Source organism: Bufo gargarizans, chromosome 2, assembly GCF_014858855.1.
Source record: "Bufo gargarizans isolate SCDJY-AF-19 chromosome 2, ASM1485885v1, whole genome shotgun sequence".
Taxonomy (NCBI): domain Eukaryota; kingdom Metazoa; phylum Chordata; class Amphibia; order Anura; family Bufonidae; genus Bufo; species Bufo gargarizans.
The window spans coordinates 596,607,860-596,622,415 of NC_058081.1; the positions used below are offsets into that span (position 1 = coordinate 596,607,860).

Genomic DNA, 14,556 nt, shown 5'->3' on the forward strand with positions numbered 1-14,556 from the left:
CATATCCTGTGTAATGGGAGAACCCCTTTAACCACTTCAACCCCGCTGGCTGAAACCCCCTTAATGACCAAGCCACTATATAACACTTCTGCACTACACTACTTTCACCGTTTATTGCTCGGTCATGCAACTTACCACCCAAATGAATTTTACCTCCTTTTCTTCTCAGTAATAGAGCTTTCATTTGGTGGTATTTCATTGCTGCTGACATTTTTACTTTTTTTGTTATTAATCGAAATTCAATGATTTTTTTGCAAAAAAATAACATTTTTCACTTTCAGTTGTAAAATTTTGCAAAAAAAATCCATATATAAATTTTTCGCTAAATGTATTGTTCTACATGTCTTTGATAAAAAAAAAATGGTTTGGGTAAAAGTTATAGCGTTTACAAACTATGGTACAAAAATGTGAATTTCCACTTTTTGAAACAGCTCTGACTTTCTGAGCACCTGTCATGTTTCCTGAGGTTCTACAATGCCCAGACAGTACAAACACCCCACAAATGACCCCATTTCGGAAAGTAGACACCCTAAGGCAGTGATGGCGAACCTATAGCACGGGTGCCAGAGGCGGCACTCAGAGCCCTCTCTGTGGGCACCCACACCCTGGAAAAAGTCTATGGTGTACCAATATGCCTTAGACTTTTCCTGCCATTCATCAGCGCAGGGCGCACTATGAACGACACAGGCAGCGCACTGAATGTAGGCAGGCTATTATAGCTAAATGATAAAGTATATGGAAGATATACTATATTGGACTGTAGTATTCAAGGTAAATTGCTGTGTTGGCACTTTGCGATAAATAAGTGGGTTTTTGTTGCAGTTTGGGCACTCGGTCTGTAAAAGGTTCGCCATCACTGCCCTAAGGTATTCACTGATGGGCATAGTGAGTTCATAGAACTTTTTTATTTTTTGTCACAAGTTAGCGGAAAATGATGATTTATTTTTTATTTTATTTTTTTTCTTACAAAGTCTCATATTCCACTAACTTGTGACAAAAAATAAAAAAATCTAGGAACTCGCCATGCCCCTCACGGAATACCCTGAGGTGTCTTCTTTCCAAAATGGGGTCACTTGTGGGGTAGTTATACTGTCCTGGCATTTTAGGGGCCCATATACGTGAGAAGTAGTTTGCAATCAAAATCTGTAAAAAAATGACTGGTGAAATCCGAAAGGTGCTCTTTGGAATGTGTGCCCCTTTGCCCACCTAGGCTGCAAAAAAGTGTCACACATCTGGTATCGCCGTACTCAGGAGAAGTTGGGGAATGTGTTTTGGGGTGTCATTTTACATATACCCATGCTGTGTGAGATAAATATCTTGGTCAAATGCCAACTTTGTATATAAAAATGGGAAATGTTGTCTTATACCAAGATATTTCTCTCACCCAGCATGGGTATATGTAAAATGACACCCCAAAACATATTGCCCAACTTCTCCTGAGTACGGCGATACCACATGTGTGACACTTTTTTGCAGCCTAGATGCGCAAAGGGGCCCAAATTCCTTTTAGGAGGGCATTTTTAGACATTTGGATCCCAGACTTCTTCTCACGCTTTCGGGCCCCTAAAATGCCAGGGCAGTATAAATACCCCACATGTGACCCCATTTTGGAAAGAAGACACCCCAAGGTATTCAATGAGGGGCATGGTGAGTTCATAGAATTTATTTATTTTTGGCACAAGTTAGCGGAAATTGATTTTTTTTGTATTTTCTCACATAGTCTCCCTTTCCGCTAACTTGGGACAAAAATTTAAATCTTTCATGGACCAATATGCTCACGGAATACCTTGGGGTGTCTTCTTTCCGAAATGGGGTCACATGTGGGGTATTTATATTGCCCTGGCATTTTAGGGGCCCTAAAGCGTGAGAAGAAGTCTGGAATATAAATGTCTAAAAAATTCTATGCATTTGGATTCCGTGAGGGGTATGGTGAGTTCATGTGAGATTTTATTTTTTGACACAAGTTAGTGGAATATGAGACTTTGTAAGAAAAAAAAATAAAGAAAAAATTTCCGCTAAGGGCTCTTTCACATCTGCGTTCTTTTCTTCCGGCATAGAGTTCCGTCGTCGGGGCTCTATGCCGGAAGAATACTGATCAGGATTATCCTAATGCATTCTGAATGGACAGTCCGTCCTTCAGGATGCATCAGGATGTCTTCCGTTCCGTAACGGAACGTTTTTTGGCCGCAGCAAATAGCGCAGCATGCTGCGCTTTTTGCTCCGGCCAAAAATCCGGAACACTTGCCGCAAGACCGGATCCGGAATGAATGCCCATTGAAAGGCATTGATCCGGATCCGGCCTTAAGATAACCGTCGTTTCGGCGCATTGCCGGATGCGACGTTTAGCTTTTTCTCAATGGTTACCATGGCTGCCGGGACGCTAAAGTCCTGGCAGCCATGGTAAAGTGTAGTGGGGAGCGGGGAGCAGCATACTTACCATCCGTGCGGCTCCCGGGGCGCTCCAGAGTGACGTCAGGGCGCCCCAAGCCAATGGATCACGTGATCGCATGGCACGTCATCCATGCGCATGGGGCGCTCTGACGTCATTCTGGAGCGCCCTGGGAGCCGCACGGATGGTAAGTATGCTGCTCCCCCGCTCCCCGCTCCCCACTACTACTATGGCAACCAGGACTTTAATAGCGTCCTGGGTGCCATAGTAACACTGAAAGCATTTTGAAGACGGATCCGTCTTCAAATGCTTTCAGTACACTTGCGTTTTTCCGGATCTGGCGTGTAATTCCGGCAAGTGGAGTACACGCCGGATCCGGACAACGCAAGTGTGAAAGAGGCCTAACTTGGGCCAAAAAAATGTCTGAATGGAGCCTTACAGGGGTGGGGTGATCAATGACAGGGGGGTGATCACCCATATAGACTCCCTGATCACCCCCCTGTCATTGATCACCCCCCTGTCAGGCTCCATTCAGACGTCCGTATGATTTTTACGGATACATGGATCGGATCCGCAAAACACATACGGACGTCTGAATGGAGCCTTACAGGGGGGTGATCAATGACAGGGGGGTGATCAGGGAGTGTATATGAGGTGATCACCCCCCTGTAAGGCTCCATTCAGACATCCGTATGCGTTTTGCGGATCTGATCCATGTATCCGTGGATCTGTAAAAAAATCACACGGACGTCTGAATGGAGCCTTACAGGGGGGTGATCAATGACGGGGGTGATCAGGGAGTCTATATGGGTGATCACCCCTCTGTCATTGATCACCCCCCTGTAAGGCTCCATTCAGACGTCCGTATGCGTTTTGCGGATCCGATCCATGTATCCGTAAAAATCATATGGACATCTGAATGGATCCTTACAGGGGGGTAATCAGGGAGTCTATATGGGGTGATCAGGGGTTAATAAGGGGTTAATAAGTGACAGGGGGGGGGGGGGTATAGTGTAGTCGTGTTTGGTGCTACTTACAGAGCTGCCTGTGTCCTCTGGTGGTCGATCCAAACAAAAGGGACCACCAGAGGACCAGGTAGCAGGTATATTAGACGCTGTTATCAAAACAGCGTCTAATATACCTGTTAGGGGTTAAAAAAATCACATCTCCAGCCTGCCAGCGAACGATCGCCGCTGGCAGGCTGGAGATCCAATCGCTAACCTTCCGTGCCTGTGTGCGCGCGTTCACAGGAAACCTCGGCTATCGCGAGATGGCGCACGGATGCGTCCAGGAGGAATGAATCAACCACCTTCCGGACGCATCCGTGCGTTAGGCGGTCCAGAGGTGGTTAAGGAAAAATCTAGTCAAATAGATTTTTCTTTACAAGGCCATTGATATCTGAATAGTTCACATTGGTATAAAGTCTGTGAGGAAAATGTTTTACAAAATGCCCACTCCCCTTTGGTACTTAACAGAGCTTCTGAAATGTAATCATTATCTTTTAGCATCTTCTAATATTTGGTCCAAGTTTTTGTGTTGATTTATTTCTTAATACATCTTTCTCGTTAAAGGGTTATTCCCATCACGCTGTTTCATACTTACCTGCTCCCGGCACGCTGTCCACTTCCTGGTTTCGGCAGGGGGCGGGCTCCATCTTGATTGAAGTCTTCTCCCGGCCGGAACGCGCACGCCGCCGTGCATGCGCCCTGGTGACTTCTTCCTGGAAAGTATACTATACTGGCCAGGAAGAAATCACCATAGCGCATGCACGGCGTGCGCTTTCGGGACTGCGCGCGGCCGGCCGGGAGAAAAGAAGACGTCTGCGCAAGCGCGGCCACCACGATTCCGCAGAAAAGAGTCTTCCGTCTCCCCTGGTTACGGCCACCAACAGTCAGGTAAGTATATGTTCATTTTCTTCTAAGGGGTGGGAATTAGTTAATTAAATACATTTAGAAAAATTATCACTGTTAAATCATTAACAGATTTAATGGTTACGGCCACCAACAGTCAGGTAAGTATATGTTCATTTTCTTCTAAGGGGTGGGAATTAGTTAATTAAATACATTTAGAAAAATTATCACTGTTAAATCATTAACAGATTTAACAGTGATCATTAAGATAGGAATACCCCTTTAAGGTCATTGGGGGACACAGCACCATCGGTATACGCCCAGCTACCACTGGGAGGCGACACTAGATATGAAAAAGGCTGGCTTCGCCCAGGTGGGCTATACCTTCTCCACAGACACTAGGCTAGTCAGTTTTAGGGCTCATGCACACGACCGTATGGCTTTTTCAGTGTTTTGCGGTCCGTTTTTTACGGATCCGTTGTTCAGTTTTTTGTTTCAGTTTTTCCGTATGCCATATACCATATACAGTAATTACATAGACAAAAATTGGGCTGGGCATAACATTTTCAATAGATGGTTCCGCAAAAACAGAACTGATACGGAAGACATACGGATGCATTTCCGTATGTGTTCCATTTTTTTTTTTTGCGGACCCATTGATTTGAATGGAGCCAAGCACCGTGATTTGCGGACAAGAATAGGACATGTTCTATCTTTTCACGGTACGGAAATACTGAAACGGAATGCACGCGGAGACACTTCAGTTTTTTTTTTTTTGCTGAACCATTGAAATGAATGGTTCAGTATATGTACCGCATACTGAACTAAAAAAACGGCCAGTATACTGAACGCAAAATACTGTTGTGTGCATGAGCCCTTAGTCTAGTGTCCATAGGAAACAGACACGGCCTGCTCTTCTCCTGCAGGTCTTGCTGCTACTTTTTTTGCTTTATTTTTTCTTGTCACTTTACAGTTGCATTTTTTTTATCCTGCAGCAGGGCGTCTTCATCGTGGAAGTCCACTATAGTAGCACCTCCTGCGGGCGCGTACCTCGCCAGTCACCTAGTCCCCCAATTACTGCATCCGCAGTGGAGTACCGGTAATCCCACTCTAGTGCGAGTCTACCTAAGGGGTGACCTTGCGGCGCCCGAAGACGCCAGATAGTGAGTATGCTCCCTACACTAGTTATGGGCTCCTTCTCTCCCATCCATCGTAGTCCCCTCCCTCCTGGCCATCCTTCCCTTTCTCGGCCTCCTAATTACTTTAGTCCCTGGCTTGTGCCTGGTCTAGGCCGTGCCAGTTCCCACCTTTTTCCTTCTCTGTGTGGCTAATTTTCTCTCTATATAGGGGTCGCTATGACCTCCCCCACCCCAGGTCCCGCCCGCCCACTGTGGGTGCTTCATTTTCGGCTGCGGCATCTACTTTAGTCCCCGGCTGTGACAAGGCCGCATTTTTCCCTGCCATCTAGGGGTTCTATTGGGTCAATTCGGGCAGTTTTTTTTCTAGGGGTGTTGCTCCCCTCATAGCCTTCTAGAGGTCTCTGCATGGAATTTCCAGTGGGAGGACGAGATGTCCTTCTTCCGAGAGGGTGCTTTCTCCATCTTCACAGGGCCCCCTGCCCGCATATAGCGTCATTGGTGGGACGTATTATCTTGGGCCCCTGTTCGGTGGTTCATGTTGTGGCAGGGCCCTTTGCCCTCCATCCCGCCCCCAGGGTTGCACCTGCTCCTGTGGTGGCTGGGGCTTGCTGTGCTATCGGCCTGCATGCGGTGACTGGATACAGGGCTCAGTCGGGTTACCCTCATCTTTGTTCATGGGTCACCTTCTCCCCACGTGGGTCCCTCACCTCCACTGTAGCCTGCACCCATTCTCAGCTATGATGATATTATGGCGCTCTCTCCTCCCCCCTCCCCCCCCCCGCGAGTCCTTTGCGTCCTGCCTCGGTCCATATTAGGATGAAGAGTCCAATAGCTGCCTAGGGACTCCCCTCATAGGTCCCACTCATCCCCTGCATCTTGGTTTCCTCCCAGGACAGGACTAGCACTGAGGGAAACACCTCAGGTTTTTTCTGCCTCAGCGGGGCGACTCCTCTGCACAGATTCTGACTTAACAGAGCATCAGGCGGTCTCTGGGTAGTCAAAGACCACTGTCCACTGAGTAACCTCTCCTCTCTAGGGTTGGTATCCCCTTTAGTGGATTTTCAGATGGCACTCCCCTGGTTGCACAGGTAATTATTCACACAGGTAGGTCAGCTTGCCGCCTCTCCAGTAGGTGGTGCTTTACCCGCCACCATACCTATGTGGTGTCCCAGGTATGTACACCATTCCCTTCCCACTGCCAAATGCTGTATCCGGCAGACTTTCCTGGGTCCAATGTATCTCCTTTTCAGCTGGAGTAATTTCACTGTTACCAGGGGCTATATTCAACAGACCCCCTAGTCAGAGAGTGTTCCAGGCTACCGTATTACTTTTCCTGGCAGTGTAGCCAATACACCACAAAACCATATTACTCCCTTATTAAGTGGAGTACCTGTACCATCTTCAGATGCTATAGCCATTTAACCTGTCTGGTTCTAATGCACTCCATTATTGGGTGGAGTACCTGTACCATCTCCAGAGGCTGTAGCCATTATACCTGTCTGGTTCTAGTGTGCACCATGCAGCTGTATTTCTCCCTTATCAGGTGAAAGTACAGATGCCATCTTCAGAGTCTGTAGCCATTGCACCTGTCTGGTTCTAGTGTGCACCATGCAGCTGTATTTCTCCCTTATCAGGTGAAAGTACAGATGCCATCTTCAGAGTCTGTAGCCATTGCACCTGTCTGGTTCTAGTGTACACCATGCAGTCCTATTACTCCTTTATCAAGCAGAGTACCTATACCATTTCCAGATGCTGTAGCCAGGTCTTCACTCATTATAGTGCGCACTATGCAGCCAGATTACTCCTATTCTCAGGCGGAGTATTTGTAATATCTTCAAGTGCTGTGCCCTATTGGTACAATCTGTGGCCCATACGGTTCCTGCATTGACCTTTCCTGGCTCTAATGTGTGCTAGGCAATCATGTGGCCCCTCTTCATGTGGAGTGATGGTACCATCCCTAGACACTGTATTAGTCACTCTTTTCTGGTTCTAGTATGCATCTGGCACCCCATTACCATCATCCTCCGCAGTGTACTCATACGATCTCAAGGCGCCGTATCCGACAAAGCATCCTAGTTGTAGTATGTACCTTGTAACCCCCTAATTCTGCATCCTTTTCTGACATGGATGTCTTTTACAAAATTCAGGATGCTGTACTTGCCCCTTCCGGGCAGTGTTATACAGTATGCTAGTCACTACACTTAGGATGGTTGGTTAACCATGACTGATTCTCCCCCCCCCTTTGGTTGCTACATTTCATTTTTCCTTTGATAGGTATTATTGTCCTTATGGGGTCCAGTTCTGTGGACCCTACGACTGGGTAATCCTGCTTGGAGTCCCTGCCCCAATGATTCTTAGACCATCTAGCTGGCCAGTTCCCTCTGGGGAAGCTACTCGTGGCCTCTCTGACCGCACATGTACTGTATGACAGTTGCTTCTTTTCCCTCCTGGGTCCCCATAGGCTTTTTTCCCCTCTTGAGATTCTAACCGCTCTTTCCATCTCCCCAGGTTCAGGTCCTGGAAGTTTGTTGCTCCGGTTTGCAATATACATTCATATTGGCCACTTCTGGGATGGAGATTTCCCTGGATTGAGAACTGTTCCTCCTTTGGCTGTTTGGATGATTCTTTTTTCTACTCAAATATCTCTCAGACGAGTGTCTCAGTCTTTACGTTCCCTTCTGGCCATTACCAAGAACCCCCTTCTCCCACAGAGGTTGGCTGCTTTCTCCAGCAGGATGGGGTTTCTACCTTCTCATAGGGTGTTTCTCTTTTCCCACCTGCCTTGCAGTGGAAGGAGTCTTGCTCCCTTCCAATGGTGAGTCTGTCCTATTCTTTCTCTCAATCTTTCAGCCTTCAGTGCTTCCTTGTTTCCTCTCTACCACAGCCTTCACATGGTGTTTTCCACAGACAGGCCATGTTTTTGGTTTGAGACAATAGTTTTTTCCTTGCAGGGTACTCTTGTCGGGTTCCTTTGCTTCCAGGCCTTATGGAATAGTCTTCCTTTTGCTGAGGGGTTCTCCACAGGGTCATCCTTTAGTCTCGAGGAAGCCCCCCCCCCTTGTTCAGGACTGCTCCAGTGGTTTGCCCAGGAATATTCTCTCCTGCCAGATTCCCTCATGGTCTAATTTTTCTTGTTTGGTCTGTCTTCTTATAGATCCTCCTCCTGGAGCACCTTCTATATGCAGAGCGCTAGGCCATTGCCAACAGACGCCTTTCAGTTGTGCTGCTCTTCTGCTTCTTCAGGGGGTGCCCTGGTTCTTCCAGATCCTGCCTATGGCTCTCTAGTGCACACTTGTTCAACTCTCTGTTCTTGCGCAGGACATCTAGCCCTGCTCCCTATCCTCTGGTTTCTTTATTTTTTTTCACCTTGGGTGGAGCTGGATGTTTCCCTTTGTTCCTTTCTTGCATATGGTCTTTTTTCCCCCCTGGCACTTGTCCTTGGGATCCTGGCAGTCTCCCACAATTTTTCATTTTTTTTTCTTTGGACTCTTCCTGGTCCTGGAGCCTCTCGGCCCACTTACTTCGTTTTCTCATCTACCATTTCATGCTATGGCCTCTCCTGGTCCTGTTGGGTCGCATGGTTCTCCTGCACCTGTGCACCCAACTTTTTGCATGAGATTTACTTCCCACCCTTGGGGACTGCTTTGGGACTTCCCATGGTGTTGTGTCCCCCAATGACATTAACGAGAAAATTAGATTTTTATACTTACAGTAAAATCCCTTTTTCGTTCAATTCATGGGGGGGGGGGGGCAGATCCCACCCTGTTTTCATTTAGTCACCAGGCTGCTGGTCTTCTTTCCTTCCCTGATCCAGGACATGTTGGTTCTTTGCTTTTGTTTCTCTCTCCTACTGCTATTGGTACAAACTGATTAGCCTAGTGTCTGTGGAGAGGGTATAGCCCACCTGGGCGGAGCCAACCTTTTTAATATCTAGTGTCGCCTCCTAGTGGTAGCTGGGTATACCTATGGTGCTGTGTCCCCCAATTAATTGAACGAGAAAGGGATTTTACGTTAAGTACAAAAATCCTTTTTTTTTTTACCAGTTGCACAGCTCCATATCCGCTGCATACACACAGATTAAAAACACCAATTCTCAAAAAAAAGGAGATCAATGGGACTATATTGTGTAGAAAAATATATAAACAATCTTTATTAATGAAAACCTATTAAATAAATCAGACGGCAGGAAAAAATAAAAATAAAAAAAATATGGAAAATAGATACAGAAAACATAGCAAGGGGCACATTACCAGGTAGAGTAATCTATGTCCAAAAATATTTACTGTATTTTTTACTTTATAAGACACACCTGATAAGACGCACCTAGGTTTTTGAGGAGGAAAATAAGAAAAAATAAAATTTTGAACTAAAAGGTGTGCTTTTGAACTAATGGTGGTCTGAGGATGACACCATTATTGGGGGGGGGGGGGGGGGGAGGGAGAGGAAGAGAGAGAATCTGTGGATGACAACACCATTATGTGATTATAACCCCACTCATCCATAGGAATCCATCCATATACTGCATTACATTTTTCATTAGGGTACCGTATATTGCCCCTGAGCTGTCTTCACCACGGGACTTAGACAGCAATCTATGGTACCAGGACAGGGGGGGGGGGGGGGGGGTCATATGGCACGAGAAATGTACAGAACTGATTGGTGGAGGCAGGGGGAACAGGACGCGCTCACCACCAATCAGCACAAAGAAGGGGATCCTACTGCGGTGAGTGGAAGGACTTGCGGGCTGGCGGCACTACAGCACATGCAGAGAAGCCGCCAGTCTGCTCAACAATCTTATAGTGTAGCGCATGAATGAATGAAATGGAAGCGCAGGCTGCTGGCATCACTTAGCATTCAGCCAGCCTGCCCAAGGTGCTGCTTAGTGCCGCAATGTATGAGCGGGCTGGAGGCTTCACTGAAGGCCAAGTGCTGCCAGCCTGCGCTAACTCACTCCCGCACCACCCACCTACAGTTTCATGGCAGCTCAGGAGCAGTTAGTGAGAGCTCCTGAGCTGCCGCAGCGCACCAAAACATGGTCACCTTTCGCTTATAAGACACACTGACTGTTTCCCTCCACTTTGGAGGGGAAAAAAGTGCGTCTTACAAAGCATAAAATACGGTATATGGCACGAGTATTGCCATGAAAAATGTATTATCAACACCAAAAAGCAAAAAAACTTAAAGGGAACCTGTCATCAACTTTATGCTGACCTCACTGAGGGCAGCATATAATAGTGACAGAAATGCTGATCTCAGCCGTGTGTCACTTATGAGCTAAAAGTAAGTGGTTGCTGAGAACCAGCATCATAATCACTGCAGCCCAGGCCATGAAAAGAATCAAATCTACCTGAGAAGAGTCATGATTATTCATAATCTCCTGCTCTCTCGCTCATCTGCTGATGATTGGCAGTTCTCTCCTAGAGAGAAAGGGAGAAAACTAGGTAGAAGGCTGTCAGTCATCAGAAGGTGGGCAGGAGATTAAGAAAAACCAGGACTCTTCTCAGGTGGCCGTGACTCTTTTCCAGGCCCAGTCTGCAATGATTATGATGTTGGTTCTCGGCAACCACTTACTGTTTTATTATTGACTTCAATGTATGCAGTCAGCTTCCTCTAGTGGCGACTGCAAGCAGTCAGCTTATTAGTTTAAAGAGGACCTTTCACCTGGATATCTAGAATCTAATTATTATACTACTTTATAGTGCGTCCCCCAGTGATGTCTCGGCAATTTAGTTTTTTTCTAAAGAACCCCTGTTCGCCCGATGTGGTTCCCGCATCTTTTGGCGCCTCATATGCGAATGAGGCGACTTGGTTATACTAGGCGTTAACTTGGTTCTCCTGGGCACGGTTATCTTCTCCCTGGCTGCAAGCGCATCCAATCAGAGCGCCCCGCTCTTAGCCAGGTAGAAGGAGCTGGGCGCTCTGATCGGATGCACTCGCAGCCAGGGAGACGAAGTTCTCCTGGGCGCGGTTATCGTCTCCCTGGCTGCGAGCGCATCCGATCCGAGCGCCCAACTCCTACCTGGCTAAGAGCGGGGCGCTCTGATTGGATGCGCTCGCAGCCAGGGAGAACCAAGTCCACGCCTAGTATAACCAAGTCGCCTCATTAGCATATGAGGCACCAAAAGATATGGCAACCACAGCGGGCGAACGGGGGTTCTTTAGAAAAAAAAATAATATTGCCAAGATACCACTGGGGGACGCACTATAAAAGGTAGTATAATATTTAGATTATAGATATTCAGGTGAAAGATCCTCTTTAAATATACAGACAGGTGAATGGTAGCTCTGTATCAGGAAAGTACTCTGCAAACATTATATTTGCTGGTTACTCCAGCAGATCTTGCCATCTTCTCCCAGCTTTGCTTTTCCACTGGCGACAAGCTGCAAGGCTTCTGGAAAGGCTCGGTGTTCAGCCTCCTTGACCCTTTCAGATAAGGTGTCCACAGTGTCCCCAAACTTCACAGGGACAGGCACTTGACAGATGATAGCCCCAGCATCAACTTCCTCCTACAACAAATACAGGAATAATATAATCCATCATTGCTGAAACGGCTCTGAGCACCAAGACAGAGCCCAATCTTAAAAAATGAGGAACCTGCCTGCTTCTGTTTTAGAAAATATTTGTATTCCCCATAAAATTAAAATTCTGAAACATCTGTTATTATAACTCTGCACTTCCTCTGTCATTCCTCCTGGAAATGTATGAATAAACTGTGGCATGTGTGGTTACTATTCCCCTTGTTGAAAAGATGTGGGCCTACACAGTCTGATACTGTTCAATTAGTGGTGCCAGACTGTGTCGGGACATAATCTATCGATAAGGGCAATGGCAACACCCACTTGTTAATTTAGTCACACATTTCCAGGAGGAATAACAGAGGAACAAAATAAATAAAACATACATGTCAAGAGACCTCCTCTTGAAAAAGTTATTTCCTGTACGGGTTCCTGAGCAGGTCTTGACAACTGTGGCCCAGAACCTCAGCACAGTGGCATGCAAGAGGACCAGGCAAGTATAATTTTAGAAAACTGTGCCCTTACTTCAGAGAAAAGTCAAGATTTTTAGGCCAGTGGCCATTTACCTCTAACAACTACCTGATTAAAGCTTTTTAAATAAACTTACAGCCACAAAATGCACCGTGCAACCGGAGACTCTCACTCCAGCATCCAACACCAGCATATGTGCGTGTGCTCCTTTAAATGACGGAAGTAGAGATGGGTGGATATTCAGGATCTTTCCTATCAAGAAAATGAAGAGAATGTCATTGCTCTGTATCATTATGGCTGCCACCTTTGCAGTACAAGGGGAAAAAAAAAAAAAAAAAAAAAATCAGGACAATGAAGATTAAATTTTTATATATTTATCATGTAGATAGTTACTACAAGGCACTTACTAACGTATTGTGATTGTCCATATTGCTTCCTTTGCTGGCTGGATTCAATTTTCCATCACATTTTATGCTGCTTGTTTCCAAGCAATATGAACAATCAAAATAACATTAGTAAGTGCCTTGTATTAACTTTATCTACAATAAATGACATTTGCTGAAGTGAGAAGACTCCTTTAAAATCCATGGTCCATTGTGACGTAGGCGCGGGCACCTTCTCAATTCGCTGCTATGGGAGCTAAAAAAAATATCAGTGCGAATGCACTTTATTCTGAAAATTGGAGCAGGACCTAGAGGTGGGACCCACATCTATCTAACAACGATGGCATATCTTAGCAATATGCCATCCATGTTGAGATGGGAGTACCCCTTTAAGTCGTTGCACAACTGGAAAAATTAAAGAAGAAGGTCTCTGATTAGCCGCTAAGAGCAACAAGGCATCTTCACACGTGAGGCAGGAGTAGATTTCATACTCGTATCGTTCTGCGTTAGGCTGCAGATACAAATGTGCACTTACCATTCCACTTCCTGACAAAGGGGCCAGATAAAATTCTCATGAAGCCAGCCAGGCATACAAGCTCGATGGAGAACTCCTCAAGGACATTGTCCACAGCATTATCAAACTCCTGCCGGCTGCTGTACTGTCTGTGGTCAATCACCTGCAATGGGAAGGTTGACATATGACCCTCTCTGGTTGTACCATGAGGCCATACATGGAGCTTTATATCTAACGTGCATGATCAGGACGCATGCGCATGACTATATTTTCTTCTCCACGTGATGGTAATACATCCCAGTGGAGACCATAAAGTACCGAAATGCATTACTGCCAGAAAGAGACTGACAGGCACCTATTAGGCCCTGCCTCAGGCGAGCCCTGGAGACCTTTGTTAGGTGGTCTCCATAATGGGGCTGCACAGACTGACAGCTGGACGCACAAAAAGGAACTCACTCCCTCTGCCTATTCTCATCAGAGGCTGTGAATGTTATGTATCTCAGCATTCAAGGTGTTATATGAGTGCAGCAGGAGTCTGGCTGTCAAAACACCTTCCTTCTGGGGACTGTGCAAGCACAGCTTGGACAGCATGATGTAAATGTATGCCAAGGGTGTGCGGACAATTCATGACATGCAGTTAAAGGTGTATTCCCATCTCAGACAATGGGGGCATATGGCTAGGATATGCCCCCATTGTCCTCTGGGATCCACACCTACACCGAGAACAGAGAGAGGAAGGTGGTGGCAGGAGGACCCCGGGTCCGGCCATCACCAAGCACTGTCCCCATAGTAGTGAATGGGAACGCTTGCTCCCGTTAGTTTCTATAGGACCGACGGAAATAGTCGAACCAGCGCTTAGCTACTTTCGGCGGCCCCATAGAAATGAATGGAGGGCGCCTGTGCATGCGCCTTCCATAACTTTTAGGGCTCTGTTCTCAATGTAGCTGCGGGTCCCAGAGGTGGGATCCACACCTATCAGACAATTGGGGGCTATCCTAGCGATATGCCCTCATGTCTGAGATAGGGAAAACACTTTTGAGGTCTCACACACATTACCCTATCCGTTTTGTGGTCCACAAAATACTGATGTGGTCCGTATGCCGTCTATTTAAATTTGCCCATTGCTTGGTCCGCATTTTTCAGGCAGTCTATTTTTGCAGAACCTACGGAAGAGGGAAGCACACGGATGATCAGCGTGCATTCCACATCCTATGTCTGTTACCCCCAAAAAAGGAGGACCGCAGACCCACTGAAGTTGATAGGCGTGCTAAAAATGGGGATGCAATATGGACTG

The 14,556-nt window shown here is 46.6% G+C and overlaps 1 protein-coding gene across 4 annotated transcripts in view; it reads right to left on the bottom strand.

Annotated features, from left to right (window-relative positions):
• Window positions 1–11,532: 11,532 nt before the first annotated feature.
• LOC122928736 (trifunctional purine biosynthetic protein adenosine-3-like) overlaps window positions 11,533–14,556 on the bottom strand; it is a 34,390-nt gene continuing 31,366 nt past the window's right edge. For all 4 annotated transcript variants that reach the window (XM_044281897.1, XM_044281894.1, XM_044281896.1 and 1 more), the window contains exons 20-22: window positions 13,284–13,425; window positions 12,502–12,617; window positions 11,533–11,885 (exon numbers count right to left, since the gene is read on the bottom strand). In XM_044281897.1, the coding sequence (XP_044137832.1) occupies window positions 11,691–11,885; window positions 12,502–12,617; window positions 13,284–13,425 (453 nt within the window). In that variant the 3' untranslated portion in view covers window positions 11,533–11,690. The remainder of the gene's footprint in view (window positions 11,886–12,501; window positions 12,618–13,283; window positions 13,426–14,556) is intronic.